Source organism: Piliocolobus tephrosceles, chromosome 11 (assembly GCF_002776525.5).
Source record: "Piliocolobus tephrosceles isolate RC106 chromosome 11, ASM277652v3, whole genome shotgun sequence".
Classification (NCBI taxonomy): Eukaryota; Metazoa; Chordata; class Mammalia; order Primates; family Cercopithecidae; genus Piliocolobus; species Piliocolobus tephrosceles.
In genome coordinates, this window is record NC_045444.1 from 19563138 (window position 1) to 19582380 (window position 19243).

The 19243-nt window shown below is 35.4% G+C and overlaps 1 protein-coding gene across 15 annotated transcripts in view; it reads left to right on the forward strand.

Moving 5' to 3' along the window:
* The window catches only part of R3HDM1 (R3H domain containing 1), a 199277-nt gene that overhangs the window by 103947 nt on the left and 76087 nt on the right, over positions 1-19243 (forward strand). For 4 of the 15 annotated variants that reach the window (XM_023193775.2, XM_023193777.2, XM_023193780.2 and 1 more), the window contains 7 exons: positions 4044-4152; positions 4242-4337; positions 6781-6818; positions 6902-6952; positions 7058-7284; positions 10016-10270; positions 14215-14363. In XM_023193775.2, coding sequence (XP_023049543.1) covers positions 4044-4152; positions 4242-4337; positions 6781-6818; positions 6902-6952; positions 7058-7284; positions 10016-10270; positions 14215-14363 — 925 coding nt within the window. Of the gene's footprint in view, positions 1-1663; positions 1797-4043; positions 4153-4241; positions 4338-6780; positions 6819-6901; positions 6953-7057; positions 7285-10015; positions 10271-14214; positions 14364-19243 lie in introns of all 15 variants that reach the window. The other 11 variants (XM_023193784.1, XM_023193785.1, XM_031936412.1 and 8 more) reach the window with 6 other exon arrangements.

The window sequence follows — 19243 nt, forward strand, 5'->3', positions numbered from 1 at the left end:
AAGTGTCAAGAGATGTAACTGCATATTATATATTTAAATCATAATACTTTATCTTTCTATAGTACCTTTCATCTGAGGTTTTCCACATGTTTGAGCAGTCTAATTAAGACTGAAAACACATTTAGTTTACTGGGAACAAAACTCAACAACCTGAACTCAAATATAGCATATGAATGAGGACTGGGGCATATGTTAAAAAAATAAAAACCCAGAGGACATAATATCAGTGATGTTTGACAACCACTCTTAGGGATTTTTTAAATTAATTTAGATAGCTATAGCCAGCCTTAGTCAAATTAATTTAAAAAAAAAAAAAAAAGAGAATAGACTTTGTCCGTGACACCCTCATATTTAGTTAATCTTCTGTCGGTTTACCATTCTTTCCAAAAAGCCTCCAGATTTACTCCTTTTCTCTCACAATTCTTAAGAAAGTGGGACTATTGGTCAATGCAATATCATCCATAGTGCTCTCTTCTTCCTAGGCTATGTACGACTCACCAAGGAAAATTTTTAAACAGTTAGGAGGAGTTTTTGTTTTAAGAATTGATTGCTTTATAGTGTTAAGGAAGTAGATCATCATTGCTGTTACTTGGGAACAAAAGACCCAATGCAGAGGCACCCAAGTTATAAAACATACACAGCACATCCGTTACATCTTCTGCCTGTTTATAAGGCTAATCCTAAACAACTAGCTGAGTTCAGCTAAAATTTCTATTTTGGTGGTGATTGGCCTATCAAAAGGAATTTCAGTTTGATGTGAGGCAGCAACAAGTCTGTGGTAATGGATAGCAGTCAACTTCAGATGGCATAAATAATCCTTTTTGGTCGATTATTTTTCTTTCCTGAAACCAAATTTCTCCCAGGTTCTTAGCTGTGAATGATTTAATTTGCATGGTTATATTTAATTCATCTATACCTTTTCTGATTTATGGTCTTTTGTCCTTATAGCTGCCATATCACTTGCTGGAGCTCTTGGTTTTCTCCCATGTTAAATAGTCTTTTTGTCAACTAAGTAGATACTTTAGTATTTTTAAATGATTATTCCTATAATTAAAAGTAAATTAGTGAAAATAGATGTGTTTAGAAAGGGATCTTTTCTTTCTATAGGGATTAAATGTTACCAAAATGTGAGTCTGATGTAATTTTCATTAAAATTTTCATATCCCTTAATCTTTAATATTCTTTTCAATTAGTCTTTTTCCAGTCAGTTATATCATGACTAAAGTAGGATAGTAACCATTACGCTATGAGCTGAGCTAGAAGTGAATAGAACTGTTAATTCATTTAACCAGTACCTCTCAACATTACTCAGAGCTGCTGGATACCCAAGCACATATACATTAGCAGGCATTTTGACTGGTGACTCTCTAAGGTTTTCAATACAGTGTAACCTCAGTTATTTGAATTCTATGAATAATGTCAAAAAGCTTTAGAGTTCTCTTTATCAAGATAATCAAAAGCTAGGCTCAGCAGAGATGCTTATAATACATTTATAGAAGTATGGGTCAAGAATATAATTATAACCTGACATTTCAGATCATTGAAGTTACACTGTATTTTTTTTTTTTTAAATATCTTCTGGGATATGAAGAAGGTAGTAAATCAGAAAACCTTAGAGATCTGCTCCACACTGAATAAAAACAAACTTACCTTTTCCTCATAGGGAGATTACCCGCTCCAGCCTTGAATCAGTGGTGTTGTGGATGTCAACAACCCAGTGTCCACTGGGGTGTCTCAATGGAGCGGGAAGTTGGCGATTACAGGGCAGTAAATTCAGGCATCTATAAAAGAATGAGGTAAGACAGTCTTAAGGTTAGCTGAAATGCCTGCCAGTGCTATTGGTATGGGAATCCAGCTGCTCTTAGAAAAGTTGCCAGGCCCTTGGTTAAACCTTATAGTTCACTTTGGAATAGCAGTCTCTCATTCAATTATAAACTCCATAAATAAGAAAATGTGACTTTGAACAGTTAAAAAAATAGATGACATAAGTAAATGGGGCACTCATGACAAAAATAACATACTGCCATTGTCAGAACTAAATAAAAATATTTCAGATCCTTGAAGAAAATAGTCTTCTTATTATTTTGGTCACAAAGCTGCTTTTAGTCTTCTTATTTTTCTTCTTTACTTCTTATATATATTTATGTACAAATCTGTTCTCTATTTCACCCATCTAAGTATTTTACAATAGAGATTTCATTAACTTGCTTAGATAATTCTCCTTTTGCATAATTTGACAGGGGGCTTTTATGTACTTTATTAGAAATTCATAGGTTAAAATAAATGTTCAGAAGTACTACTTTGGTTCTAAGGCCAGGCACCTGTAATCTCAGCACTTTGGGAGACTGAGGCAGGTAGATCACTTGAAGTCAGGAGTGCACAACCAGCCTGGCCAACACAGTGAAACCCCATCTCTACTAAAAATCCAAAAAGAATTAGCTGGGCATGGTGGCACCCGCCTGTAATCCCACCTACTCAGAAGGCTGAGACAGGAGAATCACTTGAACCCAGGTGGCAGAGGTTGCAGTGAGCTGAGATCGCGCCATGGCACTCCAGCCTGGATGACAGAGTGAGACTCTGTCTCTAAAAAAATTTTAAAAAAGAAGTGTTACTTAGGTTCCAGATATAAGGAAGTTTGCTCAAAATGTCATTACTCAGGTTTATTTGGATTAGAAATGTACTTAGGTTATTCACATATATCATTTGACTATATAATAGATATTTGAACTATAAAAACTACCTAGGAGTTCAATGAGATTTTCTCTAAAATCATTTAATGTATTGTTATATTTCATACTTCAAAAGAATAATTCCAGTTTTATACTAGAATGATGCTTAGTCACAGGAGTATTGATTGAATTAATTTGTTGAAGCTGAGAATGTATTTTGAGAGGTGAAATTTTATATAACTGATTTTCCAAGGGCCATAACCTTGTGTTTGTCCTCTAGAACCCTGTGGAACTTGCAACATTTTTGTAGAAGAAAGACGAGTTCACTATAAAATATATTGCTAAGATTTCATAAGCATTACTTTAGGTCACAACTTTAACCTCTATAAAAGAGCTTCTGTTTTCTAACCTGTTCAGTTAATGTTAAACAAACCTGTGCCCTATTGTAATTTAAAATTCATGGATGCAGTTTGAAATCGTCTGTAAGTGTCTAGCTAATTGAATGACAAAATATTTTATTACTTTCAGTTGTATAATACCAAACTAGGTACCACAGGAGTAGCATAAGATACAGTACTGTACTTTCCTTGTCCCAGCATTTTTTCATAGGTTTAGATGAGGCAGTACAGGCTTTGGGTCTAACTGACCTGGGCTCCAACTATGGCTTAATCATATGCCTGCCTTTGACCTTCCACATTTGCTTAAGGCATTTGAACCTCGATTTGCTCAGTAAGATTTATATAAATAACTAACTTCTGAGTGTTTACTGTTTTGTGTGTTATTGACGTATTCATTTCATCTTCAGAACAACCCTAAGAAATAGGTACACTATATAATTCCAGTTTTACAAATAAACTGGGAAAGAGAAAAGTTAAGTAACTTTTGCAAGTCATCAAGCAGCTAAAGTGCTAAAGCTCAGCCTTTGAATCCAAGCAGTCTAACTCCAGAGCCCACATTGTATTTGATATGGCCGCTCAACCATAACGTGGAATAGTTACTATTTTCTCATGAGATTATTGTGAGGACTAAATACCTCATCTATCTTAAAAACTAGAGAGAAGGACATTTAGTATAGGCTTGGAATTCAGCAGACCTGGGTTGAAATACCAACTCTGCCATTTTCTAGCTGTGTGATCTCTATTTTAGCCTCCTGGAATCTCAGGTTCCTTATCTGTAAAATAAAAACAAAGATAGTATCTACCATATAGGGTTGTTTTGGGGATAAATTATTATAACTGTCCATGAATACGTTCTCCAGTATGGCACTAAAAAGTGGTAACTTTTATTTTATTGCTTTTCATAGAATGTTATGTTTAACTTCTTTGCTAATATTGTGCATTATCTTTTCCTGTTCCTTTGTTTTTGTTTTTTAAGACCTGATCAGAAATTTAATGAACACATTAAGGATGATAAAGGTGAAGACTTTCAGAAACGTTATATCCTCAAGAGAGATAATTCTAGCTTTGACAAAGATGATAACCAGGTAATCTAGAACAATTGTAGCATTTTTGTAGGTGCAAGACATATTATACCAGTAGTTCATTTACCAAAAAATTATCCTCTTTTCTGTAGATGAGAATACGTTTGAAAGATGACAGAAGAAGCAAATCTATAGAAGAAAGAGAAGAAGAGTACCAGAGAGCTAGAGACCGAATATTTTCCCAAGATGTATGTATTAACATATTTAGGTCTTCATGTTAGAATATATTCTGATTGCATTGTAGGGTCTCAGTCTCCCTTTTATCTATTGATCACATTTATTTGTAATCACATTTGTTGCATATAAGATCATCTTTTAGAAATATTGAAATCAATTTTGCTTGTGTTGTTAATTTAATAGTTTATAAGATACTACATTGCAGTAGTTACGTAAAATTTTACAAAGTTGGAAGCAGGTGGACTACAGGAGTCATTAAAAGAATATTGGCCAGTGTATATAGTTTAGGTGATTTTTTTTTCCCCCAGACTTCTGACAGATTTGAGGTTTTTATTAATAGAACATTGCTCCACTGTCTACAAAATCATATACTGTAGATGCTACTTGTTAGTTGACTTTCTTTGACAAATAATTTATTTCTTCTTTTGAAATAAAGCTAATTGATGTTGTAGGTTAATATTTGTTTTCTGCTTTATAAGTGATTATGTAATATAGGCTTTCTAAATGGCTATTTTATGCATTTATGCCAGAAGAGAATCAATTTGTTTTTTGTCAACATCTATTAAGCATCTGTCCCGTAATATATGTTAATCTGCTAAAGATAGAAATTTCCTCTGTTTAAAAAAAAAAAAGATTAAATAACATTAAAATCCGGATTGTAAGTGAAGAACTTACTCATTCAACAAATTTTATTGAGCACCTGTAGTAAGTGCAATCCTAGGCACTGGACAGTTATAATAATTTATCCCCAAAACAACCCTATATGGTAGATACTGTCTTTGTTTTTATTTTACAGATAAGGAACCTGAGATTCCAGGAGGCTAAAATAGAGATCACACAGCTAGAAAATGGCAGAGTTGGGATTTCAACCCAAGCCTGCTGAACTCCAAGCCTATACTAAATGTCCTTCTCTCTAGTTTTTAAGATAGATGAGGTATCTGCCCTTGATGAATAGCCGAGTAATGACAACAGGGTGTGTGGTTTATGTAGAGACATGAAGATATAACAGGTGACACAGCAGATGAGCACCACAAACCAGAACTGGGGAAGGGATAGGACAGTTTGCTTCCAAGAAGTAAACTTACAGGAGTGAAGAGTTCCAAGTAAAGGGTCAATATGTACAGAGGCCCAGAGGTAAGGGAGAACTTGACACACATTAGGAATTAAAAGATTTAAGAGTAGGCCACGCACAGTGGGTCACACCTGTAATCCCACCACTATGGGAGCGCTGAGGTGGGTGGCTCACTTGAGCTGAGGAGTTCAAGAACAGCCTGAGCAACATGGCAAAACCCCATCTCTACAGAAAATTAGCCAGGCATGGCGGTGCACATCTGTAGTCCCAGCTACTCAGGAGACTGAGACAGGAGGATCTCCTGAACCCAGGAAGTAGAGGTTGCAGTGACCCAAGATGACACTACTGCACTCCAGCCTGAGTGACAGAGTGACCCTGTCTCAAAAAAAAGATTCCGAGTAGCCAGATTCTAGCCTGAGTGATATAAGAAGTGAGGAAACTTTAGACTGGAAAAATAATCAGAAATGAGATGACATGGCCCTGAAGTAAACCTTCAGGTTTGTTTGGACTTTTGGGGGTTTTGGTGGTGTTTTTTTGTTTTGGGTTTTATTTATTTATTTATTATTTATTTACTTTTGGCTTTTTTCTTTTTTGGTCAGCAGACTTTTTCTGTAAAGGTCAGATAATAGCTGTTTTAGGGATTGTGAGCCACATAGTCTTCATTGCAGCTACTCAAATCTGACTTTTTTTTTTTTCTACTCAAATGTGAAAGCAGCCACAGACAATACATAAATTAATGGTCATGGCTGTGTTCCTGTTCCAGTAAAACTTTATTTGCAGAAATGGGTATCTGGCTGTAGTTTGCTGACACTTGTGCTAAAACATCAGGGAGCTATTCAGGTGGAAAGAATTATGATCAGATTGACATTTTAGAGAGATTGCTTCTGTTACATAAAATGGGCAAAAAATGGTAGCTGGAAAACTAGTTAGAAAACTGTTGTAATCATACAAACAAAAATGGTCATTCCTGACCCAGGTTAACAGTGCTGAAGGACTTTAAGCACCATAAAGGCATAGCTACTTGTTCACTGTTCTAGCCACAGATAAAGCACAGGTGATCAAATATTTGTGAAGTGAATGAAGTGGAATATATATTCTATATATACCTTAAATATATAATGAAAATGGGTTCACTTATTTGGAAGATAATATTTGAATTTCAAACAAAATGAATGGCTTCAAGATACATATATATTTTTTAAAAGTAAGCATAGAATCTCCAAACCAGAAAAAAAAATCCATTATTATGTATTTGTGTACCCTTATCACCATTTTTAACTTATATTATTACACATGATTTTTGTTGTAGTCATTGGTTTACAGATGGCATTATATTATATTTGACAAAAGCTCAACTTTTTGTATCTGTTCTTTCTTTCTAGTCCCTGTGTTCCCAAGAGAATTATATTATTGACAAAAGGTGAGGGAATTTTTAACATCTGTTTTGGTAATTATCTGACTGATGCTAATAAAAATTAAAATGTACTATTAAAATGCCAACAGACTCCAAGACGAAGATGCCAATAGTACCCAGCAGAGGCGCCAGATATTTAGGTATTGGAAGCATGTTTTCAATACAGTATTAAAAAAGTAAAGCATTTTTTTCTTTACTTTTTGTTCCCCACATTAGCTTTTCAAAGTTTTATTTCTAAATTACAGAGTTAATAAAGATGCTTCAGGGAGATCTACAAATAGCCATCAAAGCAGCACTGAGAATGAGTTGAAGTACTCGGAACCACGACCCTGGAGCAGCACAGATTCAGACAGCTCTCTTCGAAACCTGAAACCTGCTGTAACCAAAGCGAGCAGCTTCAGTGGAATCTCAGTCCTGACAAGAGGTGATAGTTCTGGAAGCAGCAAAAGCATAGGCAGGCTTTCAAAAACAGGTATAAATATCTACACAGAAATGTGCAGTCAAGTCATTAATTTTCCTAATGTTATCTTAGGTCCTTATTTATCAGATGGCTTCTAATTATCCTAAAATATAAAATCACTATCAGCAGTACCTTGACCACCTCCAAAATACTTAAGGGGTAATATGTTTCTTGACATGAGGATTCACTCTCTGTCCTCGAGACAGATTTACAACCATCAATTACCATAAAAATTCTTCTCTATTGTGACATAAGCTTAATCAGGTAAGTTCACCGAAACGTTATCTCTTGTTCGAATGCCCATAGGTGATTGGAAATTCTTTATTGCTTTTTCATAGTTGGTAGAAGGCATGGTTTCTCACCTAGGATTATTTAACACTGATTACATTTTCAGCTAATACTATCAATTATTTATTGCATTTTTTATGATAAAGTCCTTCATTTTCCATTAAAAAAATTAAATTGCTGAGGATATTTTGAGGAATTTAAAAACCAAAAATAAATAACTGTTAAAAATAACTGAAAATTTCAATAATCTCCTCATTCTACTACCTCCTTCCTTGGAGTTCATTGACTCATAACATTTCTTCTTTTCGTTTCCACTAACTGGCTTCAATACTAAAGAAGCTCATGTGTTTTTAGGATCCTTGAAGATCTTTATTTTTATCCCAAAATAAGCATGAAAGTCAGAAATGAGTGTTTCCCTGGCCGGGCGCAGTGGCTCACGCCTGTAATCCCAACACTGTGGGATGCCAAGGCAGGCAGATCACCTGAGGTCAGGAGTTCAAGACCACCCTGGCCAACATGGCAAAACCCCATCTCTACTAAAAATATTAAAAAATCAGCTGGGTGTGGTGGCGCATGCCTGTAGTCCCAGCTGTTTGGGAGGCTGAGGCAGGAGAATCACTTGAACCCGGGAGGCAGAGGCTGCAGTGAGCTGAGATCATACCACTGCGCTCCAGCCTAGGCAACAGAGCGAGACTCCATCTCAAAAAAAAAAAAAGGTAAAAGGAATGGCTATTTCTCCCTAATCTATTTGGGTGAGCCTAAACATAAGGTATTGTACACATAAGAATTGAAAGACATATTTGAACTGAAGGGTTGTAATCAATGCTTTAAATTATTAAGGCTTATGAATTGCAGTTGCCATCTTTTTAATGTATAATGTGGTCGTATTGAAAATATATTATTATCGGCCGGGCACAGTGGCTCAAGCCTGTAATCCCAGCACTTTGGGAGGCCGAGACGGGCGGATCACGAGGTCAGGAGATCGAGACCATTCTGGCTAACGTGGTGAAACCCCGTCTCTACTTAAAAAAAAAATACAAAAAACTAGCTGGGCGAGGTGGCGGGCGCCTGTAGTCCCAGCTACTCGGGAGGCTGAGGCAGGAGAATGGTGTAAACCCAGGAGGCGGAGCTTGCAGTGAGCTGAGATCTGGCCACTGCACTCCAGCCTGGGCGACAGAGCGAGACTCTGTCTCAAAAAAAAAAAAGAAAATATCTTATTATCTATGTTAGGATTTTGCGAAAGATAGGTAAATTTTATCAGTATAAGAAATCTGCTTGTGTGCCAAATATGCATTATTTGGAAAATGGCCACTAGGTCATCATAACAAAAGAAGCTATTTATGTATCATGAGAAAATTATGTAGACACTCTGCCAAATTAAAACATTTTAAGAATATGTACTATATGTATTCTGTATTCTCTTCAGAGATGAAAAGAAATATTAATTGGCCCTTTTAATAGGCAAAAAAAAGTTTTTTGTTTTTAATTCTTAGGTTAAATGGATACAGTTTTTATGAAGAATTATTTTGTCACAACTTAAAATAGAATCTGTCCTTCAGAAGATAGTCTATATAGTGTATCATAGTTGTTTCATTCATTAAAGATTAATTCCATCCCAGAGTCAGTTCTCTTATTCAAAACCTAATTAACTGTATACATAAGATGCAAATCGTTGTCTTTCTTTGTCTCCTTGGCCACCTTTTTTAGCCATTATGCTAAAAATCAGTGACATTTTCAGTTCCTTTATAATAGAAAATGGAATAAATTCAGGAATGAAAGCATTTAAAAATCAGTTATCAAATTAATTCAGTAAGAAATAAATTTTAAGTTAACACCCATATAAGTACTTGGAATATTTTTCCTGGTATCTCTGTCCCTTGATTAGATAAAATATTCAAAGTTGATTTTACATTTTGGAAAAATGCTATGCTAGTAAAATGAGAAATCAGATTCTGCAATTAAACTTGACAATTGTCTTAATACAGAATTTATCATTTCTTTTATTTCTTACACTAAATCTTTCTGTGTTCTTATAGATAAGGGGTTTCTGGTATTAAAAGTTTTGGGCATTTTGCTGTACTAAATTCTTTTTCCTGGGGGAAAATTATCTATATATTCCCAGGTGTTAATCTAAAAGGTAAAATGTACATAACTTTGTCCTTTTGGGAATGTGGGTAATTTGCTTTTTGTGGCGTCTGTGGATGGTGTTGTTATAAATGTGCTTAAGTTGCATGCTTTGGCAGTGATTTCTCTGACAACTTATGTAATCAGTTTGCTGTATTAAACTTGTTCGTTATGGGGAGGGTAAGCAAACGTGGACAGTAAATTAAAAAGAGCCAGTGCTTTTATGTAGTAACTGCATGTTATGCAATGTAAATTTTATTGTTATGTTTTGAAAACCTGTGTTTTTATATGAGGTTTAAAAAATCCCTATTTTTCATTACTCCTCTTCTAGGTTCTGAGTCTTCTGGTAGTGTAGGGTCATCTACAGGCTCTCTTTCTCACATCCAGCAGCCTCTTCCAGGTACAGCTCTCAGCCAGTCTTCTCATGGCGCACCTGTCGTCTATCCAACTGTCAGCACTCATAGTTCTCTTTCCTTTGATGGTGGCCTAAATGGGCAAGTCGCATCTCCTAGCACTAGCTTCTTTTTGCTTCCCTTGGAAGCGGCAGGCATACCACCTGGCAGTATTCTGATCAACCCACAAACAGGTTGGTATCCAGAAAAAGATGTTTCAGGAATTATCTGAAAATTTAAGGATACTTATTAAATGTATTTTCTGAATATGTGTAGTCAGTTTTTTATTATTCATGATTAGCATTTTCCAAGAACTTTATAACAAAAACACTTATGCTAGGAAAGTTTAAAAGACATTTATATCGGGATGCATTTTTTCCCCTTGTGACATCTGTGACATCATCTAGGCCAAATAATAGCCCAACTATAATTTTAAAAAATTTATTTCCTAGGAATAAGACAACTACCTACGAAAGAGCTTTGTTTGATATAACAATTTTTTTTTTTAACCAACATTGATTTTTTGGGATGATATAACAATTTTATACTTGGGAAAATCGAGTGCATTTTATGAAGAAGGACTGAATAAGCAGGTTTTTTTTTCCATTATATAATGGAGGGGGAAGAAATAATTACCTTTCAGAATGTGGTGATTTCCTACTGAGGGAAAGCTAAAGAACATCTTACTGGTATTTAAAAAAAAAAAATTGGGATTCATGTATTAATATTGACAGTACATATTCTTTGCAATTAGCTAATAGTAATTTACATTTTTTAGCATTTGCTTTTACCGTATGCTCTGTTAGGTGCTTTAAATATGTTATAGCCTTGTTAGGTAAGTGAAATCATTTATAGATAAAGAAACTGAACCTCAGAGAGGTGAAGAAACTGCAGTTATAGTACAGTTCACTATGTAAATAGGTAAAAATGAATTTGTATAGAAAAAATATGATCTTTAAAAAGGTCACAAGAAGTCTTGGTCTCTTCAAGATAGCATAGCCCAGTCATTTGGCAAGGTAATGAAAACTCTCCTTGATCTTTTGATAACTTTAAATCTCATATATTTAGCTGATGTGGTGTCATCATAATGGCAGTAGTTCACAGGCAGATACATGTGGGAGTATAGGGTCTCTAAGTGTTCCTGAACCTTTCCTTTCGTTTGTAGTGGAAAAATCATGGCTTGGGACTCATTACTTTCAGGTTTTATTCACATCTCTTTTTAAGATAAAGTAGGCAAACATTTGTTCTCTTATAAGAATTAAATTAGCATAAATAACTGATTTTTCAGAAATTCAATTTTTGCTTAGTAATTACCTTCTTATTCTTCAGGTTATTATGTTACTAACCTTCCTGTTTTTGTCCAGCAAGATGTAAGATGATTTAATATTTTACCTTTTCCTATTATTTTTCATTCAAAACATATTAATATGGTTTTGGTAATATGAAAGATTCATTTGCTTAGGAAGGGATAGAGTGAGAAACTAATTGATCTGAAATTGAATTGTACTATTAACTTAAATGAATCCAAAAGTGATCTCTTTGGTTTTTGAGAACAGTATTGTAATACGTTAACATTTTTCAAGTGACCCTTAATTTGGATTTGACTGCCCAAATCTGCTCCACCCATTTTTTATTACCAAATTATTATTATTATTTATTTATTTTTTATTTATTTATTTTTTTTTTGAGAAGGAGTCTTGCTCTGTCGCCCAGGCTGGAGTGCAGTGATGTCATCTCGGCTCACTGCAAGCTCTGCCTCCTGGGTTCACGCCATTCTCCTGCCTCAGCCTCCCGAGTAGCTGGGACTACAGGTGCCCGCCACCATGCCTGGCTAATTTTTTGTATTTTTTAATAGAGACAGGGTTTCATCGTATTAGCCAGGATGGTCTTGATCTTCTGACCTCGTGATCTGCCCGCCTCAGCCTCCCAGAGTGCTGAGATTACAGGCATGAGCCACTGCACCTGGCCTCCCAAATTATTTAGTAGTTAGCAAATACCCAGGACAACTTGTTTTTAGTTACCTATAACTGTTACACAAATTATCAGTATACTAATTGATTAAAATAATTTTACTTTGGAGGACTTTTCCTGCTTGATAGCTGTAGACTAGTCTTCTCTCCCAAATATTATTATTTTATATCATAAGTTTCCTCAAAAAAAAAAAATGGAGAGGGATTTCCTATGGAAGAATAGATGTTAAGACAATTTAAGAAACTGTTTTGCAGTCAGATTTTTCTGTGTTTCTCTGTATTTTTCTCACTCATAGTCATTGAACCGTTAATTTTTGTGCACTCCTTTCTTGTTTCTTTTTTTAACAATCCAATTTTAGTAAAGAAAAATACTAATCTTTCAATCTATTTATTGAAAAAATGTCTGGAAGACAGTATCTGAAATGTTAATATGATTATGGGGATTTCCACAATGGCAAAGACACGGAATCAACTAAATGTCCCTCAGGGATAGACTGGATAAAGAAAATGTGGTGCATATACTCTATTAAATACTATGAAGCCTTGAAAAAGAACAAGATCATGTTCTTCTCAGGAACACAGATGGAGCTGGAGGCCATTATCCTTAGCAAACTAATGCAGGAACAGAAAACCAAATATCACACGTTCTCACTTAATAGTGGGAGCTAAATGCTGAGAATATGTGAACACATAAGTGAAACAGTACACACTGGAGCATATCAGAGGGTGGAGGGTGGGAGGAAGGAGAGGATCAGGAAAAATAACTAAAGGGTGACAAAATAATTCGTATAATAAACCACCATAACACAAGTTTACCTGTATAACAAACCTGCACATATGCCCCTGAACCTAAAAGTGAAATCACACACACACACACACACACACACACACACACACACACAGATTATGGGGAATTTATTTTCTTTTTTGTCTCTTTGTTATTTTCTTAAAATAGAAATGTTACTTTTTGTAATAAGGAAAAGTTGTTTAGAATATATGTGTAGAGAAGCTGGGTGCAGTGGCTCACACCTGTAATCCCAGCATTTTAGGAGACCAAGGAGGGTGGATCACGTGAGGTCAGCAGTTCGAGACCAGCCTGGCCAACATGGTGAAACCCCATCTCTACTAAAAATATAGAAATTAGCCCGACGTGGTGGCAGGTGCCTATAATCCCAGCCAGTCTGGAGGCTGAGGCAGGAGAATTGCTTGAACCCAGGGGAGGCTGAGGTTGCAGTGAACTGAGCTCATGCCACTATACTCTAGCCTGGGCTGGGCAACAGAGTGAGACTGTCTCAAAAAAAAAAAAAAAGAAGTTGTAAAATAAGGACAATACCATCAAGATTACAATTTGAAGCATGAAGCTATTAATCATTTTAGTTTTTCATCCAGTTCTAATCTTATTTGTGAAATATATGTAATGTGGCCTCAAAATTAGGTATTTCCTACCTCCTAATAAAAACTAATGAATAACTTTCCAATATCTTGAAGTCAAGCGTTTTCTCTTTGAACTGAAATATAGCCTTATAGGACCCCAATCCTGTGACTGAATTCATAGGCTAAATGTGTTGCATAATTCAGAGTTTTTCAGAAAATACCACATATTATGAAATAAGGCTGGGATTACTTTGGGCGGCCAAGGCAGACAGATCACCTGAGATCAGGAGTTTGAGACCAGCCTGGCCAGCATGGTGAAACCCCATCTCTACTAAAAATACAAAAATTAGCCATGTGTGGTGTCACATGCCTGTAATCCCAGCTACTCGGGAGGCTGAGGCAGGAGAATCATTTGAACCCAAGAGGCAGAGGTTGCCCTAAGGTGAGATTGTGCCACTGTACTCCAGTCTGGGCAACAGAGGGAGACTCCGTCTAAGAAAATAATAATAAATTAATTTAATTAAGCTCGCTAGCGGTCTGGGCCAGTACCCCATAATAAGAAATGCAGTAAAACATTTGAATATTTAAGTGAGGGAAATAAAGACTATTGATAGCCTCATGTCAATTCAAGCATTTCCCAAGCTAAGGAAATTTTTCTGTTTTCAAAATATTAGGGTTTTTTTTTCAATTGTGGTTAAGGGATTTTGGATATGCTTTGTAAATTGTTAGTAAAAGGACCTATTTTCCATCTGTATTCTAAGTTGTTTTTTTTTCCTTCTTTTTAAATTTTTCAGGTCAGCCCTTCATAAACCCAGATGGGAGTCCAGTTGTGTATAATCCTCCTATGACTCAACAACCAGTTAGACCCCAAGTGCCTGGACCTCCACAGCCACCTCTGCCAGCCCCACCTCAACAACCAGCAGCTAATCACATTTTCTCACAGGTGCACATATCCACGATTACATAATGCTAAGTTGACTAGCCTTTACATATTTCGGACTAAATTTGCTAATTAAAATTGAGATAGCCCAAGTAAGTATCTCTTAGAACTTTAATATTCTGCCACCAGTGATATTCCACTCACTACTCATAGGAAAAGAGAGAGAACTTCAAAGACTTTTCCCCTGATAAATACTGAAAATATATGGGAAAGAAGAGAATTGTTTTAATCTTATGAGCCTGTCTGGTGAGTATTTTATCCCTATTTGACAACAGCAAGAAATGGACAACAGGAGGAATAAAAACAAAACTGAGATTGTTCATTGGCCCAGTGAGCAAAGTGAATTGTTTTAAGATTCTACAGATTAAGCAGTTAGAAGAAACTGAGATAGGCTGCTCAGGTTCTCCAAGATACTCTTCATCCATTCTACCTACCCTATGAAAGACAAAGCGATTCTGAGTTAGAATTCCCAAAAGTACTCTCAATAATATTTTGAGTTTGTAAAAATGTTTAGAATTTACACATTCATTTCACATTTGGTCTTTTTCCCCTAAAGATGTAATATCCATCTTTGGGGAACTTGATTATACCAGTATGAACTCTTATTTTTATTCGAACTGTTTTTTTTTTTTTTTTTTTTGCCCAGGCTGGAGTATAGTGGGATTACAGGCGTGAGCTACTGCGCCCGGTTTATTCTAACTTTTAAAGGTTGTTTAACGTATCAAAGTTTATGTAGTTATATCTCTTTTTCCCTGCAAGACTCTAAATATTTCATTGGTGAAAACATGCAGAGTGATTTTGTAAGAAAGAAGTATGATGGGCCAGGCCCAGTGGCTCATGCCTGTAATCCCAGCACTTTGGGAGGCCGAGGCAGGCGGATCACCTGAGGTCAGGAGTTCGAGCCCAGCCTGGCCCAAACGGTGAAACCCCCATCTCTCCTAAAAATACAAAAATTAGTCAGGTGTGGTGGTGTGCCCCTATAGTCCCAGCTACTCGGGAGGCTGAGGCAGAAGAATCACTTGAACCTGGGAGGTTGCAGTAAGCCGAGATCAGGCCATTGCACACCAGCCTGGGTAACAGAGCAAGACTCTGTCTCAAAAACATAAATAAATAAATAAGTGAGTATCCCTTAAAAAAAGAAGTATGATGACAAACTTGAACTGGAGAAATTTCATTAATTTTGCTCACAAATGATATCATTTGTATTCCTGGGTTGAAGAACATACAAGTTTAATTATATTATTTCATGGTGTGAAAGTCATAAAAAATAATTGTACTTCTGGCAATTAAGACTCTTAATACTGGGCAAGGCAGCTTTTTTAAAAGAAGAAGAACTTACAGACTTTGGCTACACTTCTAAGACCATACAAATCAGTTAATGTATGTAGAAGAGATTGCCTGAAACTATTTCCACAGACTCCCATATTCCCTTCCCAATCCCATTTGGTTACATACACTGAGCTTGCATAAAACTTCTTCCCTGGGTTTCTCTGTCTTGGCTTCAGTCAGCTTGGTCCCAAAGAGTTTCCTCTTTATTATGCTGTCATGTAGTTGTCTTTGCAGTGCCATATATTTCACCAAGAGTTTTAAAGCACTAATTTTCATTTGGTTTCATTTTTATTTAAATTTCAGTGGAAATCATGTTAATCTGGCAACTTTAAAAAACTCTGGGATTTATCTTTTCAGATTATTATCTCTTAGAACTTTGTCTGATTTAGTTATAAGAGACAGTTCTAAATGAAGATGTAGGCCACCTAATTTACAAACGGATGCTTTAATAAGCTATAATTTGAATTCTTGGGATATTCACCAAATTTCATAACTTATTTTTCTAGCATTGTTCCAAGTGTTTCAGGTAACGCATCATCAGATCCAGAAACAGAGACTCAAAGAACAAGTGATTCTAAATAAATATCTTTTGCACAATCTGAAATAATTCATCAGTGAGATTTCAAATAACCAAACAAAATAATGCTATGATTTCCAAAGCCTTCAGAAGGGCTACTTTTCTTGGACGTAACATAAAGCCAGTTACTTTAGGTGGATGTTGTTTTGCAGCCAATTGCAATTCAAGTAGGAAAAGGATGTGCTAAGACTTTTTCTTCTTTAAATGGCGTCAGAATTTCACTTTCAGATGAGGTCAGCTCATCTGAAAGTTATGTCTTAATGGTTATCTGACTTAATAACACATCAAGTAGCCTGTTCTTGAAAGTTCTAAAGCTATTGCACCTCATGTAGTATAATATATACTGTCATCCGTTAGGAAGCTTACTTATTTCTAGCCATGAGTTTTGTGAGGAACCAGATGCTACTTTATGGATCTTTCAGCTTTTACTGAAAGAGTTTTTTAATGCTTTAATTATAGTTTTTTTGCTTTGAATTTATCTAAGCCTTTGATTTTTAGAAACCATTGTGTTGATTTTGTGGTAAAATGCAACTCAAATCATTATCTATTATCTTTCATGTTACAGACAAACAATGTCTATCTTAGTTGACATAGAAGTTCTCTATTTAAATTATTGCCTGAACAATCTTAGTTCCATTAGTTTATCTAACATTTTTAAAGTATTGTCTTCAGAGATATTGTTCAGAAGGAGATGCATGAATATACATTTTAACTAAGAGTTTTCATCAAGTAAGATTTACTAGGTTCCTCATCTACTTGCTTATGTGACTGTCTACAAGTCATTTAATTTACGTTAGTCTGATTGCCTTCTGTAAAGTGAGTTGCTATAGTCTTTACACAATATGTATATTACCTTTTTTGTAATAAACAGTATAAATATGAGAAAATTAAACAGATGCCAATTTTAGTTAGTAGATGACCAGCTGTATACCCAAGATTGAAAAGTGATTACAACTTTTTTTAAAAAATAACACCTGTTTTTGAGTGCCCCCGGGAAACATAAAACCTTTTTTTCCTGAAACTCAGGAATATTTCATTAACGGCCAGAGATTTTAAGTAACTAGTTTCTCAGCTCCTAATATGTACTATCTTAATAGAAATGTGTTTAATTACAAAGGAAGTGTTTATCTTCCTTATATAAAAGAGATGTGTTTGTGTGTGTGTGTGTGTGTGTGCATGTGTCTGTATGTATATGTGTGTTGTTCCTTAGGCTATCATTCTTAATAGTTCCCACTATATTTTTTTACCCAGTGCATTTTTCTTATAAAATTGCTAAAAGTTAGGGGCTTTGATCCCAAAAGACTGCTTAATTTTGCCTTATCAGTAGGGTAATTGTGTAAGTTATTGCTGTCTGATAGTAAGAATGAAGTGTTTCATTTATAATTTAGTGTTATACTGCAAAATAGGGCAGCCCTTTCATAAAACCAGGAAATAATGAGAAGTAGTTTTGCTTTGACTGACTTAACCCAGGGGTCTTGGTTAAATAATAGGATTCAAAATGCCTAAATCACCTGTTCCCGTTCATCTATAATAAAGAAATATTTTATTGCAAAAAATTATCCTCCTAATTATGTAATAAATTCAGGCATACGTGTTTTTGAAACTTTTACTGTATTAGAGTTTCTTCACTTTGTATTGTTTTTGTTGTTTCCTATGTTGTTATATTTTAAATGACTTTATAAATCTAGTTAAAGCTATTGCCAAAAAAGTGTAAATTTCCATTTTATGCAATTCTTCTAACGTTTTATTCTGACATTAACATTGTTTGCCAACCTGTTATTCTTTAGCCTGTTCGTCCTCTGCAGTCCTCTTCACAGCCTGTTCAGTACTCTACAGCCCCTTACCCATCCCCGCTCCTGCCAGTCTCACCCACCCAGCAATACTCCGTGGTACTATATCTCTATTCACCTCCTGCGTTGTTTCTGTGGGTGGATGTGTGATGAATGCTCAAGAGTGTCATTAATGTAATACGATTTTTTGAGTCAGGTTTACATATGTATCTAAAAAAAGTATTTCTAATTCATACTAGAAATAATTTATTCTGTTCCATAAGATATTGGTTATAGTGGCTTATTATGGTGATTGTTTAATCTTTTCCTGCTTTTTCATAATGAAGGAATTTTCAGGTTGATTATTCTAGTCCTAATACGTTTCAGCAGCTTTCTCATTGAGACCAGTGCGGGATCTGTGCTGTCCTGGGATGGTAGCTTTCATCTGGGTTTAGGCATTGTATTTTCTCACGAACACTGAAGGTCCAGTAGACTCAGTACCAGTTCTTAGGGTGAGTTGTAGCTTACAGCTACAGAGGACTTGTAAGTGTATTTTCTAAGAAGATTTCTGGATATTTAATCTGTGACTGTAAAGTAATGATACTTTCTTCAATCCAAAGTCTGCCTCCAATTTTTATTGGAATAAGAAAATGACTTTTTTCCAAGGTGACTTTGAGAGTGGTATACAGTTATGGTACTTCTATTAACAATATTTGATAATATAACATGGAAATTACAGTTCATAGGTACATTTTTTTCTTTTTGAAAGCATTCACTAAGTTAGGCTAATAGTGCTAGAGTATGTCAGAGTGACTATTTGGGAAGAGAAAAACTATGTATTTTCAATCATTAAATCAGGCATCTCCTTTCAGTCCTTTATCTTCTCCATATCCTTAATATTCTTTGGAAAATCCAGTAGATCTAGAAACTGCAGACATGTCAGCTTTGATCTGATGACTCAATTGCCACAATTTTGTGTTGACCTTTTAACAAAATGTGGTATATTTTGTTGCCAGTCTGTGGTTTCTTGGGAATAGGGAGCATTTTAACCCTATATCATCATTTCAGTTATATTTTTCTGGAACAATAAGAGCTGGTCCTTATCCTGTTGAATTAGAGAAATGTTTGTCAGATAGCACATAAATCATAACCCTTGTCTTGGTAGGGCACCATTTAGCAAAAGCGTAGGAAACTATCATTTGAATTAC